Source organism: Ornithorhynchus anatinus, chromosome X1 (assembly GCF_004115215.2).
Source record: "Ornithorhynchus anatinus isolate Pmale09 chromosome X1, mOrnAna1.pri.v4, whole genome shotgun sequence".
In the NCBI taxonomy this organism is placed as follows: domain Eukaryota; kingdom Metazoa; phylum Chordata; class Mammalia; order Monotremata; family Ornithorhynchidae; genus Ornithorhynchus; species Ornithorhynchus anatinus.
The window spans coordinates 92,821,296-92,844,209 of NC_041749.1; the positions used below are offsets into that span (position 1 = coordinate 92,821,296).

Genomic DNA, 22,914 nt, shown 5'->3' on the forward strand with positions numbered 1-22,914 from the left:
CTATCCTAATCCTCCTTGACCTCTCAGCTGCCTCTGACACTGTCGACCATCCCCTTCTCCTCCACACCTTATCTCACCTTGGCTTCACGGACTCCGTCCTCTCCTGGTTCTCCTCTTATCTTTCTGGCCATTCATTCTCTGTCTCCTTCGTGGGCTCCTCCTCCCCCTCCCATCCTCTAACTGTAGGGGTTCCTCAAGGGTCAGTTCTTGGCCCTCTTCTGTTCTCCATCTACACTCACTCCCTCAGTGAACTCATTCGCTCCCACGGCTTCAACTATCATCTCTATGCAGATGATACTCAAATCTACATCTCCTCCCCTGTTCTCTCCCCCTCCCTTCAGGCTTGTATCTCCTCCTGCCTCCAGGACATCTCCTCCTGGATGTCTGCCCGCCACCTAAAACTCAACATGCCCAAAACTGAGCTCCTTATCTTCCCTCCCAAGCCCTGTCCTCTTCCTGACTTCCCTATCGCTGTGGATGGTATGACCATCCTTCCCGTCTCTCAAGCCCGCAACCTTGGTGTCATCGTTGACTCAGCTCTCTCATTCACCCCACACATCCAATCCGTCATCAGTGCCTGCCAGTCTCACCTTTACAATATCGCCAAGATCCGCCCTTTCCTCTCCACCCAAACGGCTATCGTACTGGTACAAGCTCTCATATTATCCCGGCTGGTTTATTGTGTTAGCCTTCTCTCTGATCTCCCTTCCTCCAGTCTCTCCCTACTCCAGTCTTTTCTTCATTCCGCTGCCTGGATCATCTTCCTGCAGAAACACTCTGGGCATATCACTCCCCTAATTAAAAACCTCCAGTGGTTGCCTATCAACCTCTGCATGAAACAAAAACTTCTCACTCTAGGCTTCAAGGCTGTCCATCACCTTGCCCCCTCCTACCTCTCCTCCATTCTCTCTTTCTACTGCCCACCCTGCATGCTCTGCTCCTCTGCCGCTCACCTCCTCACCGTCCCCCATTCTCGCCTATCCCACCGTCGACCCCTGGCCCACGTCCTCCCGCTGTTCTGGAATGCCCTCCCTCCTCACCTCCGCCAAACTAACTCTCTTCCCCTCTTCAAAGCCCTACTGAGAGCTCACCTCCTCCAAGAGGCCTTCCCAGACTGAGCTTCCCCTTTTCCCTCTGCTCCCTCTGCTCCTTCTCTGCTCCCCCTCTGCTCCTTCTCTGCCCCCCCTCTGCCCTCTGCTCCCTCCCCCTCCCCCCCCTTCACCTTCCCTCAGCTAAGCCCCCTTTCCCCCCTTTCCCTTTGCTCCTCCCCTTCTCCCTTCCCCTCCCCTCAGCACTGTGCTCATTTGTATATATTTTTATTACCCTATTCATTTTGTTAATGAGGTGTACATCCCCTTGATTCTATTTATCATGATTATGTTGTCTTGTTTTTGTCCATCTGTCTCCCCCAATTAGACTGTAAGCCCATCATTGGGCAGGGATTGTCTCTATCTGTTGCCAAATTGTACATTCCAAGCGCTTAGTACAGTGCTCTGCACATAATAAACGCTCAATAAATGCTATTGAATGAATGAACACTAGTGCTTGGCACACAGTAAGTGCTTAACAAATACCATCATTATTATTATATGGGGATAGGTGTCATCACCTTGCCCACAGCAGTACAAAGGATTGCATTGATCTTTTAGAACACTGAGCTATGGCAGCATCTTCTGTGGGCCCCACCATGCAGGGGAGAGCTGAACCGCCAGGGCCTGACCTAGCTCCATTTTACTTCCATCATCACCTGAGTCACGAGGATCCATTCACCTGGCTGGATGTAAATGCCCAGAATCAACAAGGGAAGAGAACACAGCTCACCTCCCTGGGTACATTTGGGAGGAAGGGCTAAGGGTGGAAATGCCCTGGCAAGTCAGTGTCAGCAGTGGGAGCCCGAGGTAATCAGATGAACAATAGGAAAGGTTACACCTTGAACACAGCTGTCCCTATAGTTACCACCCACCACTATTACAGCTAAAACAGGATCTTAATGTGTCCTTCTAGCTAAAATGTGGCAGGTAAAATGGTAACCAAAATCACGGGGCTGTCCCACCTAAGGTGGGGTCATTGGGTTACTGTAAGGAGGATATGCAAGTAATAGCCTTTTCCCAGACAGAAAGGGCAACTGCATAGCCTCCAGGGAAAGTGTTCTGAAAATGGGTTGTGCAAGTGCAATGAAAATGCAGTTTTTATAGAAACGTCACTGGTTTTGTGGCTGTGACTCCAACCCAGGTTTAGTCATCTGTTGGGTTCTGATGCATGTTTGTCACTCGTGGGTTTGTTTCCAGATGAGGTGTGCCACCTGCAGTGGAGCTAAGCGCAAGGCAAAGCAACAAAGGCGGTGCCAGATGTGTTCAGGTTCTGGCCGTAAAAGGTATGTAAGCCGGTATCCAAAGGTCCAGTATAGAAGAAGTACTGCAACTTTATCGACTCCATGCCTGGGCCTCCAAATCAATACTAGACTAGAGGTTGGCTGGTAACGAATTTGGGGATTTCATTTGGTGCCAGAAATACCTAATTGGGACCTTCCGGGGTGCCTGCCTTTGGCTGGGGTGATGAGAGGGGCCCCAATGGGCCAGCAGCCATGATGGCACTGGTGACACTGCAAGAGGGAACCCACTGCAGTCTCTGCCATACTCTCCACCATTGAACTGGCCCATCCTGCAGCCTTGAGAAGTGTGAGTTTCTGGGGCAGCTGAAACTATGTGTTCATGCCTGCCCCACACTCCCATTTATACACAGTCCTATGCTGGTCAGTTGATCCACACAGCTGTTGGATCCACTGTCAAAGACACTACCAATTCTGACTGGGAGGGTGGTGGTGGACGAAGATGGGGGCAATGATGGTGAGTACTTTTTTATAGTGTTTGGTAAGCATTTACTTTGTGTCGAGCACTGTTCTAATCTGTGGGGTAGATCAATAATAATGATTATTATTATTATGATACTGGTTAAGTGCTTACTGTGTGCCAAGCACTGTTCTAAGTGCTGGAGTAGATACAAGTCAATCAGGTTGGACACAGTCCCTGTCCCATACTGGGGCTCACAGTCTTAATCCCCATTGTACAGATGGTGTAATTAAGGTACAGAGAAGTTAGGTGACTTGCCCAAGGTCACACAGGAGACATTTGGGAAAGCTGGGATTAGAACCCTTGACCTTCCAACTCCCAGGCCTGTGCTTTATCCACTATGCCATGCTGCTTCCCGATAGAAGTTAATCCAGTTGACACAGTCCCTATCCCACATAGGACTCACAGTCCAATGGGGAGGGAGAACAGGTATTGAATCTCCATTTTACAGTTGAGGAAAGTGAGGCACATGAAAGTTAAAAGACTTACCTGAGGTTACACAGCAGGTAAGTGGTGGAGCCAGAATTAAAATCCAGATCTTCTGACTCCCAGCCTGTGCTTTTGTCATTAGGCATTGATTCTTCTCTACTCTCCCTTCTCCTGTTGTATCTAATCCTCTTTTCTGTCTCTTTCTTTTTCCTCTCTCTAGCCCCCACTTTAGACCCTGCCCCTGAACGTCTCAATCTGGTCACCTTACTCTATCCCCAGGAGTATATAAGGAAATGGGTGGAGAGAAGGGGTAATTCTCCCATATTAAGGTCCTGGGGTGAAGAGGACCCTAATCTCATCTATCTCGCAGTCCATCTCATTGCCGACTCCTTTCCCACTTCATTCCTCTAGCCTGGAACTCCCTCCCTCTCCATATATGCCAGACCACAACTGCCCCCACCTTAAAAGCCTCATTAAGGTTACATTTTCCCTGGCTAGTTTTCCCTCTTTTCCCTGGCTCCCTCTCCCTTTATATCATCTATGCACTTGGATCTCTGACCTATGGGTATTTGATAGTCTCCCCACCCTCAGCCCCACAGCACTTCTGTACATATCTATAAATTATATGTGCTAAATTATTTTTACTAGTGTCTCACCCCCTCTAGACTGTAAGCTCATTGTGTTCAGAGAGCATATCTACCAACTCTTTAATTGTACTCTCCCAAGTGCTTAATACAGTCCTCTGCACACAGTAAGCACTCAGTAAATACCACTGATGATGACTGATGTAGAGGAAAGACATGCAAGTGAGTCTTAAAACTCTGCTTGGGTCAAAAATCCATTGGCCTGCCATGGTAGATTCCTGTTCAGGTTAGTTTTTCAGTCCTTACCCAAACTGATTAAGACCCTCCATGGCCCAGAATCAAAAGACCTTGAAAAATCTTTTAAAGATTAACTAGGGCCATTGTTTTAAAGAGATGTTGTCCCATTAAATGGCCACCATAGTTCTCAGTGTGGGCACAGTAGCCATACCTTCTCTGTTTTGACTCACTGAGCTCATGTCCAAACCAAAAGAGTTTGAAGGTGCAAAGAGTGCCTTCCTTCCCCTCCTCTTCATTTCTTTCTCTGGCAGTGTGACACTTATGGCAGAAGGAGAGAGGCTCAGCATGTAAGCTTACTCAGGAGGCCTTGTAGCCAGTTTTATACTTGGCAATCTCTTTTTCAGTTGGTCTGTCCCTTGGCAGGTACTAAAACTGCTTTGGATGCCTTGAAATCTGGGATTTCAATTGTAAGCCTCCCTCTGCCTTCGCTCCTGTTGCCAAATTCCATGGCTCAGAAGTGACACGTCTGTTCCCAGGGACCTGGGAGGGGAAGGCAAAAGCCCAAGAGCCAGACAGAGATTGAGGAGGGAGGCCAGCCCCCCCACACCCTGGAGAAAGGCTGTAGGTTCAGGAAGACTTTAACAAAATGCTGCATATGATGTCATTACATTATGCTGTGTACCCAACAGAACGCATATTATGCATATCATGTACAGAGGGGTGTCGATTATTCCCAAGTGCTGTCATTGGCCACCTCAAGAGCCCTCCCAGAGTCAGTTGTGTTTGTCCTTATGCCAACACAGAGCTTCACCACAGGATTGGATTCTACAGGATCAGTTTTGGCCTTAGTGAACTTTGCATCCAAGTCACCAACCACTGTCTGATCTGGCAAAAATGAAGCTTTTGGCCCAATACAGCTGGATTGGGTCTGGGTCTTGTGAGGCCAGAGTAAACCAAGGCCTCACTTTGAGCAGAGAAATGCTTGGCCTGTATGAAACCATCCTGTGTGAAGGCACTAGAGCTTAGTAGATAGAGCATGGGCCTGGGAGTCAGAAGGACCTGAGTTCTAATCCCATCTCCATCACGTCTGCTGTGTGACCTTAAGCAGGTCACTTAACTTCTCTGTGCCTCAGTTACCTCATCTGTAAAATGGGGTTTAAGAATGAGAGTCTCTTGTAGGACAGGGGCTGTGTCCAACATAGTTAACTTGTATCTACCCTAGTGTTTAGAACAGTGCTTGGCATGTAGTAAGCATCTAATAAGTACCATTACTATTATTATCGTTATTATTATCCTGCATTTCATTCATTCATTCAATAGTATTTATTGAGTGCTTACTATGTGCATAGCACTGTACTAAGCACTTGGAATGTACAATTCGGCAACAGGTAGAGATAATCCCTGCCCACTGATGGGCTCACAGTCTAATCGGGGGAGACAGACGGCAGAGCAAAACAGAACAAAACAAAAACAAGACAACATTATCACGATAAATAGAATCAAGGGGCTGTACACCTTGTTAACAAAATAAATAGGGTAATAAATAATATATACAAATGAGCACAGTGCTGAGGGGAGGTGAAGGGGGAGGAGCAGAGGGTAGAGGGGGAGCAGAGGGAAAAGGGGGTAGCTCAGTCTGGGAAGGCCTCTTGGAGGAGGTGAGCTCTCAGTAGGGCTCTGAAGAGGGGAAGAGAGTTAGTTTGGTGGATGTGAGGAGGGAGGGCATTCCAGGACAGTGGTAGGACATCGGCAAGGGTTCAACAGCGAGATAGGCGTGAACGGGGGACAGTGAGGAGGTGAGCGGCTTTTTTTAAGATGTTCTAAAGAGCAGGGGTTTGAATTCCCAAGAAGAATTTAGCTGAGTGTTCTTAACTGAAGCAAGTACAGTGTCACTCAATGTATTAAATCTGAGATCACCTAATTTGGGGGTGCTAAAATTAGCCCCGGCAATTCAAATGGAAAGAGTGTCTACCAGATTATCTTTGGTATTCTGTGAAAAATTCATAGCTATAGATTTGTTTACAGAAAATATATCCCCCCAAATCCACTTTCTCTAACAGTGAGGCTGAGGCTCTCTGAAGGATGGTTAGCCTGCAGACATGTGAAGATATGACTTAAAGATGATGGGAGAAAGAAGAGCCTGCAAAGGAGACCAAATAGGAGCAGAGAGTCAAGAAGAAAACTACAATACTGTGACAGGGAAGCCAAGACCATAAAGAAGACTTAGATGAGGGCAGTGATCAGCATTGGCAAAGGAAGCCCATAGGTCAAGGAGGATTAGGATGGATTAGAACTCACTGGTCTTGGCCCAAAAGAGGTCACTGAAGATGTTAATGAGCACAGTCTCATTAGAGTGAAGGTGGCAAAAAACAGATTTTAGTGGGTCATGAAGAGAGCTAGTGGAGAGGAAGTGAAGGCAGTGGCTGTATAACCCTTAAACTCTAGACTGTGAGTCATTGTGGGCAGGAAATTTCACTGTTTATTGTTGTAACGGACTTTCCCAAGTGCTTACAGTGCTCTGCACACAGTCAGCATTCAGTAAATACAATTATATGAATGAGTGAATGAAGGAGTTTGGACAGGAATGGGAAGAGGCAGATGGGGAGAAAGGTGGAGGGAGCTGTAGGACCAAGAACATTCAAGTGAACAAATGACATACCTTAACCTGTTGACAGATTCTCTGTGGGCTTCACTCTCGATGATGAAAGACCTGTTCAAAAGATCACTGAAGTACCATTACAGTCATCATTTCAGTTCAACTGAAGTTCTACTGTTTTCTGGCCTACAGATGCAGTACCTGTTCAGGGCGGGGGAACAAGACCTGTGCGACATGCAAGGGGGAGAAAAGACTTATACACTTCATCCAGTTGATAATAACTTGGTAAGTGAAGAGGTGAGAGCTTCCTCTTGGCCACTTCTTACAATTCTTCAGTGTTCATTTTGAAATGTTTTCTTCCAGGAGGACGCACAACCACCTCACCCATTCTTTCAAATTTCTCTTTCCGCATTACCGTGTTAATTCTTTCCATTCAAACTCTTATTTTTCCACCTTTTAAACATTACTTTTCAAAAATTGCAGCAGCTCCCTAGCTGCTGTCTTTCATCCCTACATTCTCCAGAATTTGTTCCCCAAAACCTGGGGTTACTTAGCACCCCACTATTGATGGTCTCTCGTCTTTTCTTCCTTTCCACTTTTGGCCATTGGGCATGTTGTGATGTTGTGACCCCTTTGTCTCTTAAGGTGTATGTCCCTGGATGAATCATTTTTCCTATGAAGCAAACCACATTCCATCCCTACCCCTCCCTCGTGACTTTAAATTCATAAAATTTCTCAGTCTATATCTCCCTCTGTATCCATCCAAAACCTTCCTACTTTATCCTTGTTCTTCTTTCTGCTTTCACTAGATCTGTAAATATTTGCTTGTCTTCCCCATTAGACTTTAAACTCCTTTAGGGAAGAGAATGTGTGTTTTGCTACTGTTGTACTATTTCAAATGCTTAGTAGATTGCCTAGCACCCAGTTGATGCTCTTTAAGTATCATTGATGGATTCTATTTTCTCTTTTACTCCTTTACTTTTATAAAATTCTCTACCCTGGTCATTCTATACTCATTCTTTGGATTCTAGGTTCAGGTCTCTCTGCAGACTTGTCACAAAATAGAAAGTAGGGACCTGCCTCTTTCAACAATATTAGTATTAATAGTAGTATGGTAATACTAATAAATCATAAGCTCCTTGAGGGGAATAAACACATCTACTGTGTCTATTGTACTCTTTCAAGTGCTTCATACAGTGCTCTGCTCACAGTAGGTGTTGAATAAATACCATTAATTAATTGACGTGTAAGCTCAGTTGATCCACAGAACTCCTAGAAGTCTGCTGCATATTTTCTCATCCCAGGATCTATTGCCAATAGCTATAGACATACAGGCACTCTCACCTAACTTTTCTCATGACCCATATCTCCTTTCAGATATATTCATTTACTGTCTACAGACTAGAGGGTGATCTGGATAGTGTTGTTTCACCATTTGTCCCACTCTTTTTTCTAGACAGTCTGAAATTTTCCTTCCTTCCATTGCACTGTTCAGACCTTTTCATTTTATTTCAGTCAACTACCACCACTATCATGGTCAGATTAAGGCTTTGGTGGGACTGGGGCAGAATAAGCCTGGTAGGGGTCCCCCAACCTGTAGTTCATCCCCATCTACTCTTCCTGGGTGTAGTCCTTCTCTTTTCATTCATTCATTCAATTGTATTTATTAATCACTTACTATGTGCAGAGCACTGTACTAAGTGCTTGGGAAAGTACAATACCGCAATAAAGAGTGACAAATCCCTGCCCACAGTGAGCTCCCAGTCTGGAGGGTGGGGCAGACAGACATCAATACAAATAAACAGACATCAATAAAAATAAAATTACAGATATATATATATATATGAGTGCTGTGGGGCCGGGAGAGGGGGGAAGAGCAAAGGGAGCAAGTCAGGGTGATGCAGAAGGGAATGGGAGATGAGGAAAAGTGGGGCTTAGTCTGAGAAGGCCTCTTGGAGAAGATGTGTCTTCAGTAGGGCTTTGAAGGCAGGGAGAGAGTGATTGTCCGTTGACAGATTTGTTGGCGGGTTTCCTCGTTGTTGGTGCTATTTTCAGGCTAGGAGCGGCTGCAGTGGAGCGAGGGTAGAAGATTCTAAGACACTGTGGGCCCTCTATCTGAATCAAGGGGGTAGCTGTCCCTTCTGCTCAATGGTTAGAACAGCCCAGATTGCTAGATTTTTTTGAGTAAAATTCTAGCAAATATTTTATTGTTTCTACTGCATAGTCTTCATGGACCCCAGTTTCCAACATCTCCCCTCTGCCCTTTCATAAACAAGAGTCAGTGGTGTGTGTGTGAGTGAGAGGTTTCGTCTGGTTTAAAGGAGAGAATGTGGACACAGAGGTGGAAGGTTGTCTTCCTTCCACCCCTGGCTGGGCGTGTTGGTGTGGATGGGAGAACAAGGCTAGATGAAAGAATGATATGGGGGACAAGGACTTGGGTACATCACCCAGCGTGGCTCAGTGGAAAGAGCATGGGCTTAGGAGTCAGAGGTCATGGGTTCTGTTCCTGGCTCCGCCGCTTGTCAGCTGTGTGACTTTGGGCAAGTCACTTAACTTCTCTGTGCCTCAGTTACCTCATCTGGAAAATGGGGATTAAGACTGTGAGCCCCGTGTGGCACCGGATTACCCAGTGTCTACCCCAGCGCTTAGAACAGTGGCCGGCACATAGTAAGTGCTTAACAAATACCAACATTATTATCACCCCCAAATACCCTTTGTTCATTCCTCCTCTTCCAGGAAGAACAATCTGTTCGAGTTTGTGTCTGAGCATCAGCTGAACTTTCCAGGGGAGCTGCTCACTAAAGTCAAAGGAGAAAATATATTTAAGGATGAAAATGTCATGGTGAGGAAAGATTGTTTAATGCAGTGGGGTTGGGAGTGGGCGGGAGGGATTATAAATGTTGTTTTTATCCCCCTGCTGTAGGCAAAGAAATTATTGGCCTTTTTTAAATGAACATTTTTTTTGAAATGGAAAACAATCCAGCAAGGGACAAGCATCTCCTGCTGAACTTTCAAAAAATCTCATGTTCTGCTCCATTACCTCTATTATCCGCTAGACTTTTAAAGGTTAAAATCAGAAGTCAACAGGTTCCTAGTTTCTCTCACACCAACCCCAACTCCGTTTCTCAGCTATTTCTCTCACACCCACTCCCAAAGTGTCTGGAACCCTTCACCGATAGGAATTACATATTTGTCCCTTCTGTGCCTCTCTTCACTGAAGTAATCTGTCTAACAAATGCCATTCCTGAATTGGCCCCTGTTGACAGGAATTTAAAAAACATATATAGCAAACAAAAAGTATTTGGGATTAGAAAGAGACAATTGCCAGTGTCCACATTAAGAAGCAAATTGCAACTCTTGAGAATAATTTATTCCAGAAATCCAGGACTGTACATGAAGTTTTCTGTGACTTTAATAAGAGTATACATATGTGATAATAGTATTGATAATGGTATTTGCTTACTATGTGCCAAGCACTGTACTAAGCATTGGAATATATAAAAGATTATCTGTAGAAGCAGCGTGGCTTAGTGGAAAGAGCACGGGCTTTGGAGTCAGAGGTCATGGGTTCGAATCCCAGCTCAGCCACTTTATCAGCTGTGTGACTTTGGGCAAGTCACTTAACTTCTCGGTGCCTCAGTTACCTCATCTGTAAAATGGGAATTAAGACTGTGAGCCCCACGTGGGACAACCTGATTCCCTTGTGTCTACCCCAGCGCTTAGAACAGTGCTTGGCACATAGTAAGCGCTTAACAAATACCAACATTATTATTATTATTATTATCAGGTTGGACCACCGTTCCTGTCCTATAGGGGGCTCACAGTCTAAGTAGGAGGGGGAACAGGTATGATATTGCCATTTTACAGATGAGGAAACTGAGGCACATAGAAGTTAAGTGACTTGCCCAGGGTCACAAAGGAGGCAAGCAGCAGAACTGGGATTAGAACCCAGGTCTTCTGACTCCCAGGCCTGTGCTCTTTCCACCAGGCCAAACTGCTTCCCATATACTCCTGGGCCTCCTTTTTCATTAACTGGATCATTTTCTACAGAGCATTGGAGGCATTTTAAAAGATTTAGGGTGTTGGCTATATATGCTTTAGTCAGTATTCATTTTATACTGTAAAAAATCATGTTAAGGCAATATGCTGTAGATAAAATATTAGATTAAATAAAATTTGATGCTTTTATTGATAAGTTGGTTGTTATCCAACTGTCAAATTGCCTGTCATTTTCTCTCCCATCTGAGATTTCACTGAATGATTTTGTGGGAAAATTATTTTGAAACCTTGGCTAGAAACACACGTGTTCTTGTTTTGATAGCAACCTAACTAAACTGAGATATTGAATAAATTCCCCTAGTAAATTAGTAACCCTCTGGAGAGTCTAGTGTATCCTCTCAACTCATCGAGGGTGTACATAGAAAAATTAAAATGTGGGTAGTAGATCCAGGAGGGATTGCTCACTTTTTACTGCCAAATGAAACATTCTCTCTTCTTAGGGAGAAAAAGCTTTCTTTTTTTGAGAATTTAATTTGGGGCAAGGATAATTCAGTGGAATGTTTAGGAATAATTTTCTAAATGTTATAAGTGAACAATTTTGGATAAACCTGAGAAGCAAGACCTGGGAGTTTCAAACCCCATTAAAATCAGTAAAAATAAGTGATTTTAAAAAAAGGTATAAATCAGGCAGGGTTGTGTGGAGCCAAGATGTCAGAAACTAAAATGTTACGGTGATTCGAATGTGTTTATTCCCAGCTTAGCCCTTGTGCCATATCACAGAAGTGCACTTCCAGACCTTTCAAATGTTTTTTTTTTCTTTTCCTAATTCCTTTTTCTGTTTCAGGTGTATCCTATAATAGACTTTCCTAAACCTGAGATCTCTCTAGCATCCCAGAGAGGCATCGCTGAGCACAATGCTGCATTTGCTTCCAGATCACGCATTCTACAGCAGGTCAGGAGGTGAAAAAGTGGGGTGTGAATAGAAGGGAGGACAAATATGAATTGAGGGGCTAACCAGGACTGTTGAGTTCCTGACATGTCTCAGTTGGAGATTCAGGCCTTCCAAGGCAATGACTTCTCTAGACACCCAAGCCCTCTTTAAAGAGCTGATTGTTTCATGAAATATTCCTCATTTGTTTAAAGACTCTGAGATGCCAGATGGCTCTGAATCTGCACGCTGAGAGTCTACAGGCTGCATAGTGCAGCATTTAGGCCTAGGGAAGTCCCTCCCTAGTGGGTGGAGAGAAATGAGAATACCATCCTTCACACCTTCAGAGTAGGAAGGAGACTAATAGGAAATGGAGCCCTCCATGGGCTGAAATCCTGGGGCTCAGGCCTGAAATCAGAGGGTCTCCCTAGGGCCCCAAGAGGCAACTCAGCAACACACAGTAATTTCCACACTTGCACAATTCCTCATGCAAATGTGGCAACAACATGGCCTCCAAATTGCCTTTGCTAGAGGTCACCATCTTCACGGCATGGCTTAGTGGAAAGAGCATGGGCTTAGGAGATGTGGGTTCTAATCCCACCTCCGCCACTTGTCAGCTGTGTGACTTTGGGCAAGGCACTTAACTTCTCTGTCCCTCAGTTACCTCATCTGTAAAATGGGGATGAAGACTGTGAGCCCCACCTGGGACAAGCTGATTAACTTGTATCTACCCTAGTACTTAGAACAGTGCTTGGCACATAGTAAGCGCTTAACAAATGCCATCATCATCATTATTATTATTACTAACAGAGGGGGAAGGGGTAGTTGGGGTCAGATGCAAGAAGACTTTGGAATTCCATGACCTTACCTGCCTGCCTGCCAGTGCAGAGCATTACCAGGGAAGGCAGCAATCTTCACTTCTTCCTTAGTGTTTTCATTTCTTGTCTCTTTAGTATATTGATGACTGCTCATGGTGTTCTTCTTTGGAAACTGTTTTTACATGGTATTTGTTAAGTGCTTCCTATGTGCCAGGCACTGTATTAAGTGCTGGAGTGGATACAAGATAATCAGGTTGGATACAGTCCCTGTTCCTCATGGGACTCACAGTCTTAATCACCATTTTACAGCTGAGGTAAATGAGGCCCGGACAAGCTAAGTGACTTTCATTCATTCATTCAATAGTATTTATTGAGCGCTTACTATGTGCAGAGCACTGTACTAAGCGCTTGGGATGAACAAGTCGGCAACAGATAGAGACAGTCCCTGCCGTTTGACGGGTTTACAGTCTAATCGAGGGAGACGGACAGACAAGAACAATGGCAATAAACAGCGTCAAGGGGAAGAACATCTCGTAAAAACAATGGCAACTAAATAGAATCAAGGCGATGTACAATTCATTAACAAAATAAATAAGGTAACGAAAATATAATATATAGACTTGTCCAAAGACACACAGGAGACAAGTAATGGATCTGGGATTAGAACCCAGGTCCTCTGACTCTCAGGTCTAGGCTCTTTCCAGTAGGCCACACTGCTTCTCAAACTGGAAACTAGAATCAGAACCCTTGTTGAGACCCAGAGCTCAACTTGCCCTTCTGGCTGAGACTCTAAGGTGACCCTACATGCCAATTTTTTTCTCTGCCACTCTTTTTCTCTGTCTTTCTTTAGTTCTCCTTTTTCGTCTCTATCCATCTCTTTCTCCCCAATTTTCTGTCTTTTCTCAGTCCCCTGAGTCTTGCCCTCCTGTTTTGAGCTCCCCAAAGCCTGGTCATTTTTAGAGCTCTATTCTAGAGCCTGAGCAACTTGTAGAGATCCCCAAATTCTGAAGAAAGATGGATACTGGATCCATCATGGTGAATTAAAATTTAGAGAAGCAGCCTGGCTTAGTGGAAAGAACACAAATTTGGAAGTCAGAGGACATGGGTTCTAATTCCAGCTCCGCCACTTGTCTGGTGCGTGACCTTGGGCGATTCACTTAACTTCTCTATGTCTCAGTTACCTCATCTATAAAATGGGGATTAAGACTGTGAGCCCCATGTGGGACAGCTTAATTACCTTGAATCTATCCCAGTGCTTAGCACATTGCTGGGCACATAGTAAGTGCTTAACAAATACCATAATTATTATTATCAAATTCTTCACACATCAGTAGTCTTGGAGGCAGTAAGGCATTCCAGAGTTGCATGAGTGCCAGGGGTTGTGGGAGTACTTGGGCTTCCACTCTTCATGCCCCTCCTCCCACCTTGTTCTCAAGCCTAATGTGTCAGCAGGGGACATTTCTATCACTTGGGGATAGGCCAGTTTCTGGTTTCCAGTGCCCCAACTCCTCTCAATCAATCAGTGGTATTTATTGAATCATTACCAAATACAGAGCACTGTACTAAGCACTTGGGAGACAAAGTTGGTAGACATATTCCCTGACCACAAGGAGTCTCTCTGGTCTAGAGTGGGAGAGAGGTATTAAAATAAATTATAGGTATGTTCATAAGTGCTATGGGGCTGAGGGGGTGATTATCAAGTGCTTAAAGGGTTCAGATCCAAATGCATAAGCACTGCAGAAGGGAGAGGGAGTAGGAGAAATGAGGGCTTAGTTGGAGAAGGTCTCTTAAAGGAAATGAGATTTTAGCAAGGCTTTAAAGGTGGGGAGTTCCAGGCCAGAGGCAGGATGTGGGCAAGGGATCGGCAGTGAGCTAGACGAGATTGAGTTGAAGTAAATAGGTTGGCATTAGAGAAATGAAGTGTGCTGGCTGGGTTGCAGTTGGAGATCAGGAAGGTAGGATGGGAGGCAAACTAAGTTCTGCTGGGTCTATCTACCAAGATTATTTTAATGATGCAGAAGATTTCTGTGACTTAATCTTTCTTCTTGGCAAACCAGTTGACTAAAGTGAAAAGAAAAAGAAAAATAGTCTCCAAATGCAGGAATTCATTGTTTTCATAGCTAATCAAGCCCCACAGTACTGCATTTATTCAAAAAGACCACTTGGTGGCAGTAGTTATTCAGTAAACTCCGTGAAAACCTGTTTATAAGATCGTTTCAGATTCACTCCTGAACAAAATTAGAGACCAAATTCCAGGGATTTTTTTTCCAAGGAAGGCCCTTTCGGAGCATCTCTGCACTCCAGTTGGTAGAAATATTTGTGCACAAAGCATGCCACACATGTGTGTTCCTCATTGGCATATTGTAACAGTGGGAGATGCAGGGAAGAATTGGGACTTGGTTTGTTGGTCCTCCTTAAATAAGAGAAATATTCATCTTGTCCCAGGTTACATACTTCCCTTCTCTCCACTGAGTAGCCCTTATCCCTCTCTGCACACCTCCCTTTCTCCTGGACCTTTCCTCATTCCCCTCTTGCTAGACCTCTACTCCCTAACTTCAGCCACACGAACTCACTGAGCCAAGCCATATAGTCCCTCACCCTGGCATTCATTCCATCGTATTTACTGAGCACGTACTGTGTGAGGAACACTGTATTTTAAGCACTTGGTAGAGTACAATACCACAATAAACTGGCACATTCCCTGTCCACAATGAGCTCACAGTCTAGAGGGAGCTCAGTCTGTAGGGCAGAGATTGAAATATTTACTCATGGAGATGTCCTCAGAGCAGAGAGCGCCAAAGCACCCCCAGGTCAGGAATAGGTAAGCATAAGTGGCTGTAGCAGCTGCTTTTGAGAAGCATCGTGGCTTAGTGGAAAAAGCACGGGCTTGGGAGTCAGAGGTTGTGGGTTCTAATCCTGACTCCTCCACTTGTCAGCTGTGTGACTTTGGGCAAGTCACTTAACTTCTCTGCGCCTGTTACCTCATCTGTAAAATGGGGATTAAGACTGTGAGCCCCACGTGGGACAACCTGATAACCTGTATCTATCCCAGCACTTAGAACACCAGTGCTTGGCACATAGCGCTCATTTGTTATTTTGAGCTGAACTTGCCCAGTTGGGGATGATGGGGCTATAGTTACATGTTTCTGCTGCTGCTGCATTGTGCTCCTTGCTGCAATAGTCTCTCTTCTGTCCTCACCACTGGCTGGCCTATTCCTTCCATTGACTACTTCCATAACAGGATCGACTTTAGATGGTAAGCAAGTGAGACAGCAGCTCAAGGTATACCATTAAGTGAACTTGTTGTGGGCAGCGAATATGTCTGTTCTTGTATTGTACCCTCCCAAGCTCTTAGTACAGTGGTTTGCACACAGTAAGTGCTCAATAAATACTATTGAATGAATTAGGATGGTGGTGACGGGCAGAACTGGGAGGTAACTACAATGCAGAAGTGGTTAAAGCTTTTCAAGCATCCATCTGTTGGAAGTGTCACCTGTGGGAACAGGAACCTGGATAGGGAATGAAATGACTCTGGAAGAACACAGGGCAGTACGTAGGTATGGGTGTGAATGGGAGATGAGGGAGATTATAGCCTTTCCATAGTGAACAAACGGATGGGTGAATACTATGGACTGGTTTTCTCTGCTCCTGGGATTTACCCTGTCCTACATCTGGAAGTCCCCCAGGGGCTGTGGAGGCGGTAGCAAACATCTTCATAGAAAGCTGATTTCTTTTCATGACAAAGGCCCAGTTTTACACATTCCTTTCCATGTTAACTCTATGGATAAACTCTAGGCAAAAATCCCCTCCTTGGGGTTGGGGAGGAGGGTACGTATATGCCTTGGAACCAAGTAAACCCTACATAGACTGTAAGCTCCTTGTGGGTGGGGAATGTCTACCAACTCTGTTATATTGCATTCTCCCTAGCCCTTAGTATGGTGCTCTGCACATGGTAAGTGGTCAGTGAATGCAATTAACTGAACAACAACCCCTCCACATCAACAACCTAAACAGCCCTAAGTTCTATTTTAAATACAGTCAGAACTGACTTATCTGCCACTTGACCAAACTGAAATCTTTAGTGAACCATTTCTGATCTCCTCCAATCAGCAGACGTGGTCAAGGCTCTCTTCCCTTCTTTCTCTTCCCCTTCCCCTTCCTCTTCTTCTTCAGCCTCCACCTGCCTGCCCCAGTCCCATCCTGGTCCAGTCCTGGCTCCCAAAAGGTGGGGTTGGGGTGGCAGAAGTTTAGCGATGGGCCATCCAATATTCCAAACCTTTCCCTCTATATCCTTAATTTTCCCTCTGGAAATCCATTCTCTGTTTCTGGTCTTGAACCTTCTGCTATATTCTACCTTGCCCATCCTGTGACTAACTCCTGGGAGTCCTAGCGGGGCTGGCCAGGGCAGCAGCCAAATTTGGGAGCAGTAGGTGTTTTGCTAATCTAATGCATAGACAGTTCTCCCTATACCAAGTTTTGGCATCTGAATATACACAGAGCTAGGATTCAGCTAGCAGGCTTCTGAAGGAATTTTATTGCTAATTATTATATGTAACTCTAGCTTGTCTTCTTCATGACCCTCCCCACTCTCCTTATACATGCACACACACACACACACACACACACATTTGTGTGTTTCTGTCCCTCTGTTTATTCTGACAGTCTAGAGATGGGACTTCTTGGGGAAAAAAAATAAGGCCTTGTGCTTTCCACCAAAGATTCTTAAAAAGTACTTTAAAAACAGGACCCAATTATAAACCTTATGCCATCCTGTGAGGTAAATAATAAATGAAAACACAACCACGGTGGTCAGATTTTGGCCCCACCCTGAGTCACTGGTTGGAACAGGAACCTCACCCGCTCTGGCCAGCAGATTCCGGTTCTCCTGGAAACCTCATTTCCTTCATCTTCACATATTATTTTCCTTTCTCCACACCCACTGACATATATGACACTGTTGTCCTCGGCCTTCCCTGTACAAGTTAGTATCTTGGAACAGTCTTTCACGGACCTATTACCATTTCTCTAAAATGTCTCTCATTTTTAAGAATCACAGGTACTTTGTAGTACTTTTTTTCCCCCACTCCCTGGGTTTTAGGCAATGATTACAGCCAGGAACAAGCTGGAATGTTGGTATGGAATTACACCACATTTCCATAGGGTTTCCCAAGATGGGTTTCTGCAGTTGTATATCTAACTTGTGGCATTCAAATAAACATAAAAAGGTCTGGAACTCTCTAGTGGAATAGGCCTATATAAATCTAATTCATAAGATAGATAAAAAATGAAATGTGTAGTATGGCTGCCCTTTCTTCATCTCGGGGAATTACAGTCCCATGAGCCCAATTCAGGAATTCCAACCTCTCCTCCCTATCCTGTGCCTGAACTCCTGGTCCCTTCAGAGGCTGGCACCGATGCTTTCAGGTCACTAGAGCACTAAGAGTTAATGCAGCTTCCAGAAGGTCCTAAATGCATAATCAGGAAATTGCTAAGATGCTGGGAGCTTCTAGCAGAGTGATTATACAAAGTGTGTTTATAAGAGGAAAAACAATTAAGCCTACATGCTGCTGGTTAATTGTAATTACACGGACAAATCCTGGAGGATGAAGGTTAAAATGGAAGACAAGCTCACCTGTTTCAGTAGCAGAGGGGACGGGGAAGGGGGGCAAAAGACCATTTTGAATAATTTTACTGTACAGGCTTTGGATGTTTTATTCTTAGAGAAATTCAGTCATGCATCAAACATTTGACTCAGAATTGAAAAGGAGGAAAATTGATGTTCCTAAGTATTACATAGAAGCCATGTCAAAGAAGGGAGAGGCGGAGTCAAACAGAGAAATTGGATCCTAGGTGGATGACAAAGTGACAAAACAGATAAATATGGAATCACAAGACAACCATTTTAATGGCTCTTTATGCCACAGGCAATTTGTGGTCATACAAATGAGAGGAGATTGTCTGGTCTGAAATGAAGGGAAATTTCTATGATCTCCCTATATGTTAAACAGAAAGGTGTTTTTAAACTCTAGTAAATAGGGGAAATGTATTTCAGAGTGCTTGCATGTTTTTTTCTGTCCCTTTCTCTTTTCTTAGCTCTTTTAACTACCAACCAACTTGTACCCAATAATATCTTGCAGAAATGTTATGAGTCTCATTAACGTTATGGGCAGGAAACGTGCCTGCTAATTCTGTTGTATTTTAACTGTCTCAACCACTTAATCCATTGTTCTGCACATAGTAAGCAATCAATAAATACTATTGATTGATTACTGTAACAACCATAGAAGATGTCACTAGAGTGTGTAGGGTTACCATAAACTTCTGCTCGGTTGTAAGCCTCTTAAGAGCAGGGATCATGGCTACCTACTCTCTTGTACTCTCCCAAGTGCTTAGGACAGTGAATACTCAAATACAATTGATTGGTTGAAATAAGAAATCTTAATTGATTACTGGTAATGAATGGCTGTTCCCAGTTGTTGTTATGGAGGGCATTCTACATTTGTCAAGTACCGGATACTCAGCTCCATAGAGGACCCTAACTGACAGTCTTCCAATGTCCTAATGCCAGCACAAATAAGTACCTAGCTAACGTTAGCTGGGCTGACCAGTTGTAGATAAAACTAATCTTCCTGGAATGACATCCCACCAGCCCCAGCCAGGATTCCACCCAAGAACAGTGGTGACAGTGATGTACAACCGTGTGATGGATAGAGTGCATTTCAGGCATTTCCATTGACCAGCACTGTGTTCCATTACTGGGTTAAACCAATGTTTTATCCAGCTCAGTATCTGGTTTCCAACAGGGGCCGCAGAGTGCATGGAGGAACAGTGTGATGACTGCTGTCCTCAACATCCCTCCAGCATCTCTAACTTTCCATCTAATTAGCAGTAGTACTTTTTGAGCACCTACTTGATGCAGTGTATCCAATAAGGAGCTTGGCAAATACAAAATAAAGTGACATATTCCCAACCCACAAACAGGTCACCACTGTAACGGCTCTTGGGTGACAAACATAAAAATGATTCTGGTTAGAGCAGTCGAAATAAATAAATGTGCACAAGTATGTACAAAAGTGCTGAAGATAATTATGAAAGAGTTCATAAGGGATAGAGTTGGTAGATGGGGTGGCTGGGAAATTGATCAGGGAAAGCTTATTGTTGGAGGAGGTGGGATATAAGGAGGTCTTTGAATTATGGGGAGAGCAGTGACCAGTCAGACTGGGGAAGGAACAGAGGGAGGGACTTCCAAGCTGGGGAAACAGCACAAGTGAGGGAATGGAGGTAGGAGAGTCCAGAGCAAGATACATTCAGCAGGTTGGTTTGGGAAGAAAGAAGAGTGGTTTGGGAAATAGTGGTTGAAGGGAGCAGATAGTTAAGGTGGGGCAAATTGGTGAAGAGCCTTGAATTCAGTAATAGGTGTTTTTGTCTCATGGAGACACAGGAAACTACTTTAGAACACTCAATTACCTTGCCCCCTCCTCCCTCACCTGGCTGCTCTCCTACTACAACCCAGCCTGCTCACTTTGCTCCACTAATGCCAACCTACTCAATGTACCTTAATCTTATAATAATAATAATAATGTTGGTATTTGTTAAGCACTTACTATGTGCCGAGCACTGTTCTAAGCGCTGGGGTAGACATAGGGAAATCAGGTTGTCCCACATGAGGCTCACAGTCTTAATCCCCATTTTACAGATGAGGGAACTGAGGCACAGAGAAGTTAAGTGACTTGCCCACAGTCACACAGCCGACAAGTGGCAGAGCTGGGATTCGAACTCATGAGCCCTGACTCCAAAGCCCGTGCTCTTTCCACTGAGCCACGCTGCTTCTCTGTCTTGCTGCTGACTTCTCCCCCACATGCTGCCTCTGGCCAGCAATGACCTCCCTCCTCACATCTGACAATTACTATCTCCATCTTCAAAGCCTTATTGAAGGCACATCTCCTCCAAGAGGCCATTCCTGACTAAGCCCTCATTTCCTCTTTTCCCACGCCCTTCTGAGTCACCTGACTTGCTCCCTTTATGTGCCATCCCTGTCCCCAGTACATATCCATAATTTATTTATATTAAAGCTTGCCTTCTCATCTAGTTTGTAAACTTACTGTGGGCAGGGAATGTGTCTGTTTTATATTGTTGTTTGTGCTCAATGTCTAGCCACGATACACCCCGAGCTAGTATCAAGGTGGTAGCAGTTTGGATGAAAAAGACGAGGTAGAGCAGAGACATGTTCTTTAGGACAAACTGGCAGGATTTGGAAATTGATTGAATTTCAGAATTGAAAGGCAGTGAAAAGTCCAGGATGACCCTGAGCCTGTGGGTTACTGAGCCAGGGAGAATAGTGATGTTTTCAAGTGAGATGGTAAAATTAGGAGGGAGGGTCTTTAAGGGGAAAGAGGAAAAGCTTGGTCTCAGACATATTGCATCTGAGAAGGCAGGGGACGAGGGGAAATCCAAGTGAGGTCCTAGGGCAAGTGGAGAATGTTTAGGGGTAATCTGATTTATCATGTAATGATTGGTCAGTCAGATAACTTGAACCATTCTTTGTGTGATTTGTCAATTATTTGTTGGAGTAGAATTGTGAGAACAAACAGACAAAAGATGTGAAACCATAGAGGAAAGAAATGCTAAAGCCCTATATAAATTCAAGGAATTCTGTAATTTTAAAATTACTTTCAAGTAATAGTATCATAATATGATTATATTGCTATGATTATAATAGTACCATAATAATATTACTATAGAATGAATGGGATTCATTCTTGCCAGTCCCAACCTTCCCAGGAGTAAGTGGAGGGAGGGTGGGTTTGTCACAAGTTCCATGAATGAATCAGTGCTTGATAGTAATATTAACATATTACTATTATATTACTATAGTAATGTTATGGTGCTAGTATAATTAGCTATCAGATAACTATATTTATATATTAATTATCAGATAACTGTCCAATCAGAACACAGAAGCAACATGGTGTAATGGATAGAGCATGGACCTGGAGCAGGAAGGTTGTGGGTTCTAATCCCGGCTCTGCCACTTGTCTGATGTGTGATGTTGGGCAAGTCACTTCACTTCTCTGTGCCTCAGTTACCTCATCTGTAAAATAAAAATAATAACTGTGGTATTTGTTAAGCGCTTACTTTGTGGCAGGCACTGTATAAAGCACTGGGTTGGACATAAGTAAATTGGGTGGGACACAGTCCCTGTCCCACAAGGGGCTCACAGTCTCAATCCCCATTTTACAGATGAGGGAACAGAGGCCCAGAGAAGTTAAGTGACTTGGCCCAAGGTCACACAGACAAGTGGCAGAGCCGGCATTAGAACCCATGACCTTCTGACTCTGGTGATTGAGACTGTGAGCCCCACATGGGACAGGGACTGTGTCCAATCTGATTTTCTTATATCCAAACTAGCACTTAGAACAATGCCTGCACATAGTAAGCACTTAAAAATGCTATTATTATTATTATATGATAAATTAGATTAACCCTAACCATTTTACCCCTCATCCTTGTTCTAATCTTAAATCTAGACTGAATGTAGTTTGGGCCGGGGGCAAAGTCAGTCACTGCTCAGAAGATTTAATTGGCAGTGTTCAAAATTAAAATTCAATCTTGATAATTTAACTTTAATTTTGGACATTGCCAATGGCAATTTGTGATCAGAGATTTATTTATTTTATTTCATTTTATGCTTTTTCATTTGGCATTCACTTCATCCCCATGAACGTGTCTTAGTGGGAAGCAGCATGGCTAGGTTGGATAGAGGCCTCAGAGTCAGAAGGTTGTAGGTTCTAAAGTGGGCAAGTCACTTCACTTCAGTTACCTCATCTGAAAAATGGGGATTGAGACTGGGATCTCCATGTGGGACAGGGACTGTGTCCAACTGGATTTGCTTGTATCTTCCCCAGGACTTAGTACAGTGCCTGGCACAAAGGAAGTGCTTAACAAATACCATCATTATTATTATTATTATCAATAGCAGCCAATGCGAGAGACAGTAGACATAAATTGATGAATGTATCATAGTTGAGAGTAGAAAAATGGATATAAGAATTGATTTAAGGGAGTCATTAGTTATAATGATTTATTTGTTATTTACTCATAACCAATAAATGAATAGATAAATACCCAGTGTTGGGTCAGGGACTACGTTCCAACTACATTGTTTCTACCCCAGTGCAACACAATGCTTTGGTACATAGTAAGCATTTAATGCCATCATCATATTTATGATTATTATTATTATTGTTGCTGGAGGAATGGCATGACCAGGCTGGTGGGGGCCTTAATCAAGAAATTCATTCATTCATTCAATAGTATTTAATGAGCACTTACTATGTTTCAATAGTATTTATTGAGCGCTTACTATGTGCAGAGCACTGTACTAAGCGCTTGGGATGAACAAGTCGGCAACAGATAGAGACAGTCCCTGCCGTTTGATGGGCTTACAGTCTAATTGGGGGAGACGGACAGACAA

The 22,914-nt window shown here is 44.0% G+C and overlaps 1 protein-coding gene across 1 annotated transcript in view; it reads left to right on the forward strand.

Moving 5' to 3' along the window:
* Window positions 1–22,914, forward strand: part of SSUH2 (ssu-2 homolog) — a 39,186-nt gene that overhangs the window by 11,582 nt on the left and 4,690 nt on the right. Inside the window, exons 7-10 of the mRNA XM_029051517.1 lie at window positions 2,289–2,374; window positions 6,888–6,980; window positions 9,432–9,537; window positions 11,539–11,646. Coding sequence (XP_028907350.1) covers window positions 2,289–2,374; window positions 6,888–6,980; window positions 9,432–9,537; window positions 11,539–11,646 — 393 coding nt within the window. The remainder of the gene's footprint in view (window positions 1–2,288; window positions 2,375–6,887; window positions 6,981–9,431; window positions 9,538–11,538; window positions 11,647–22,914) is intronic.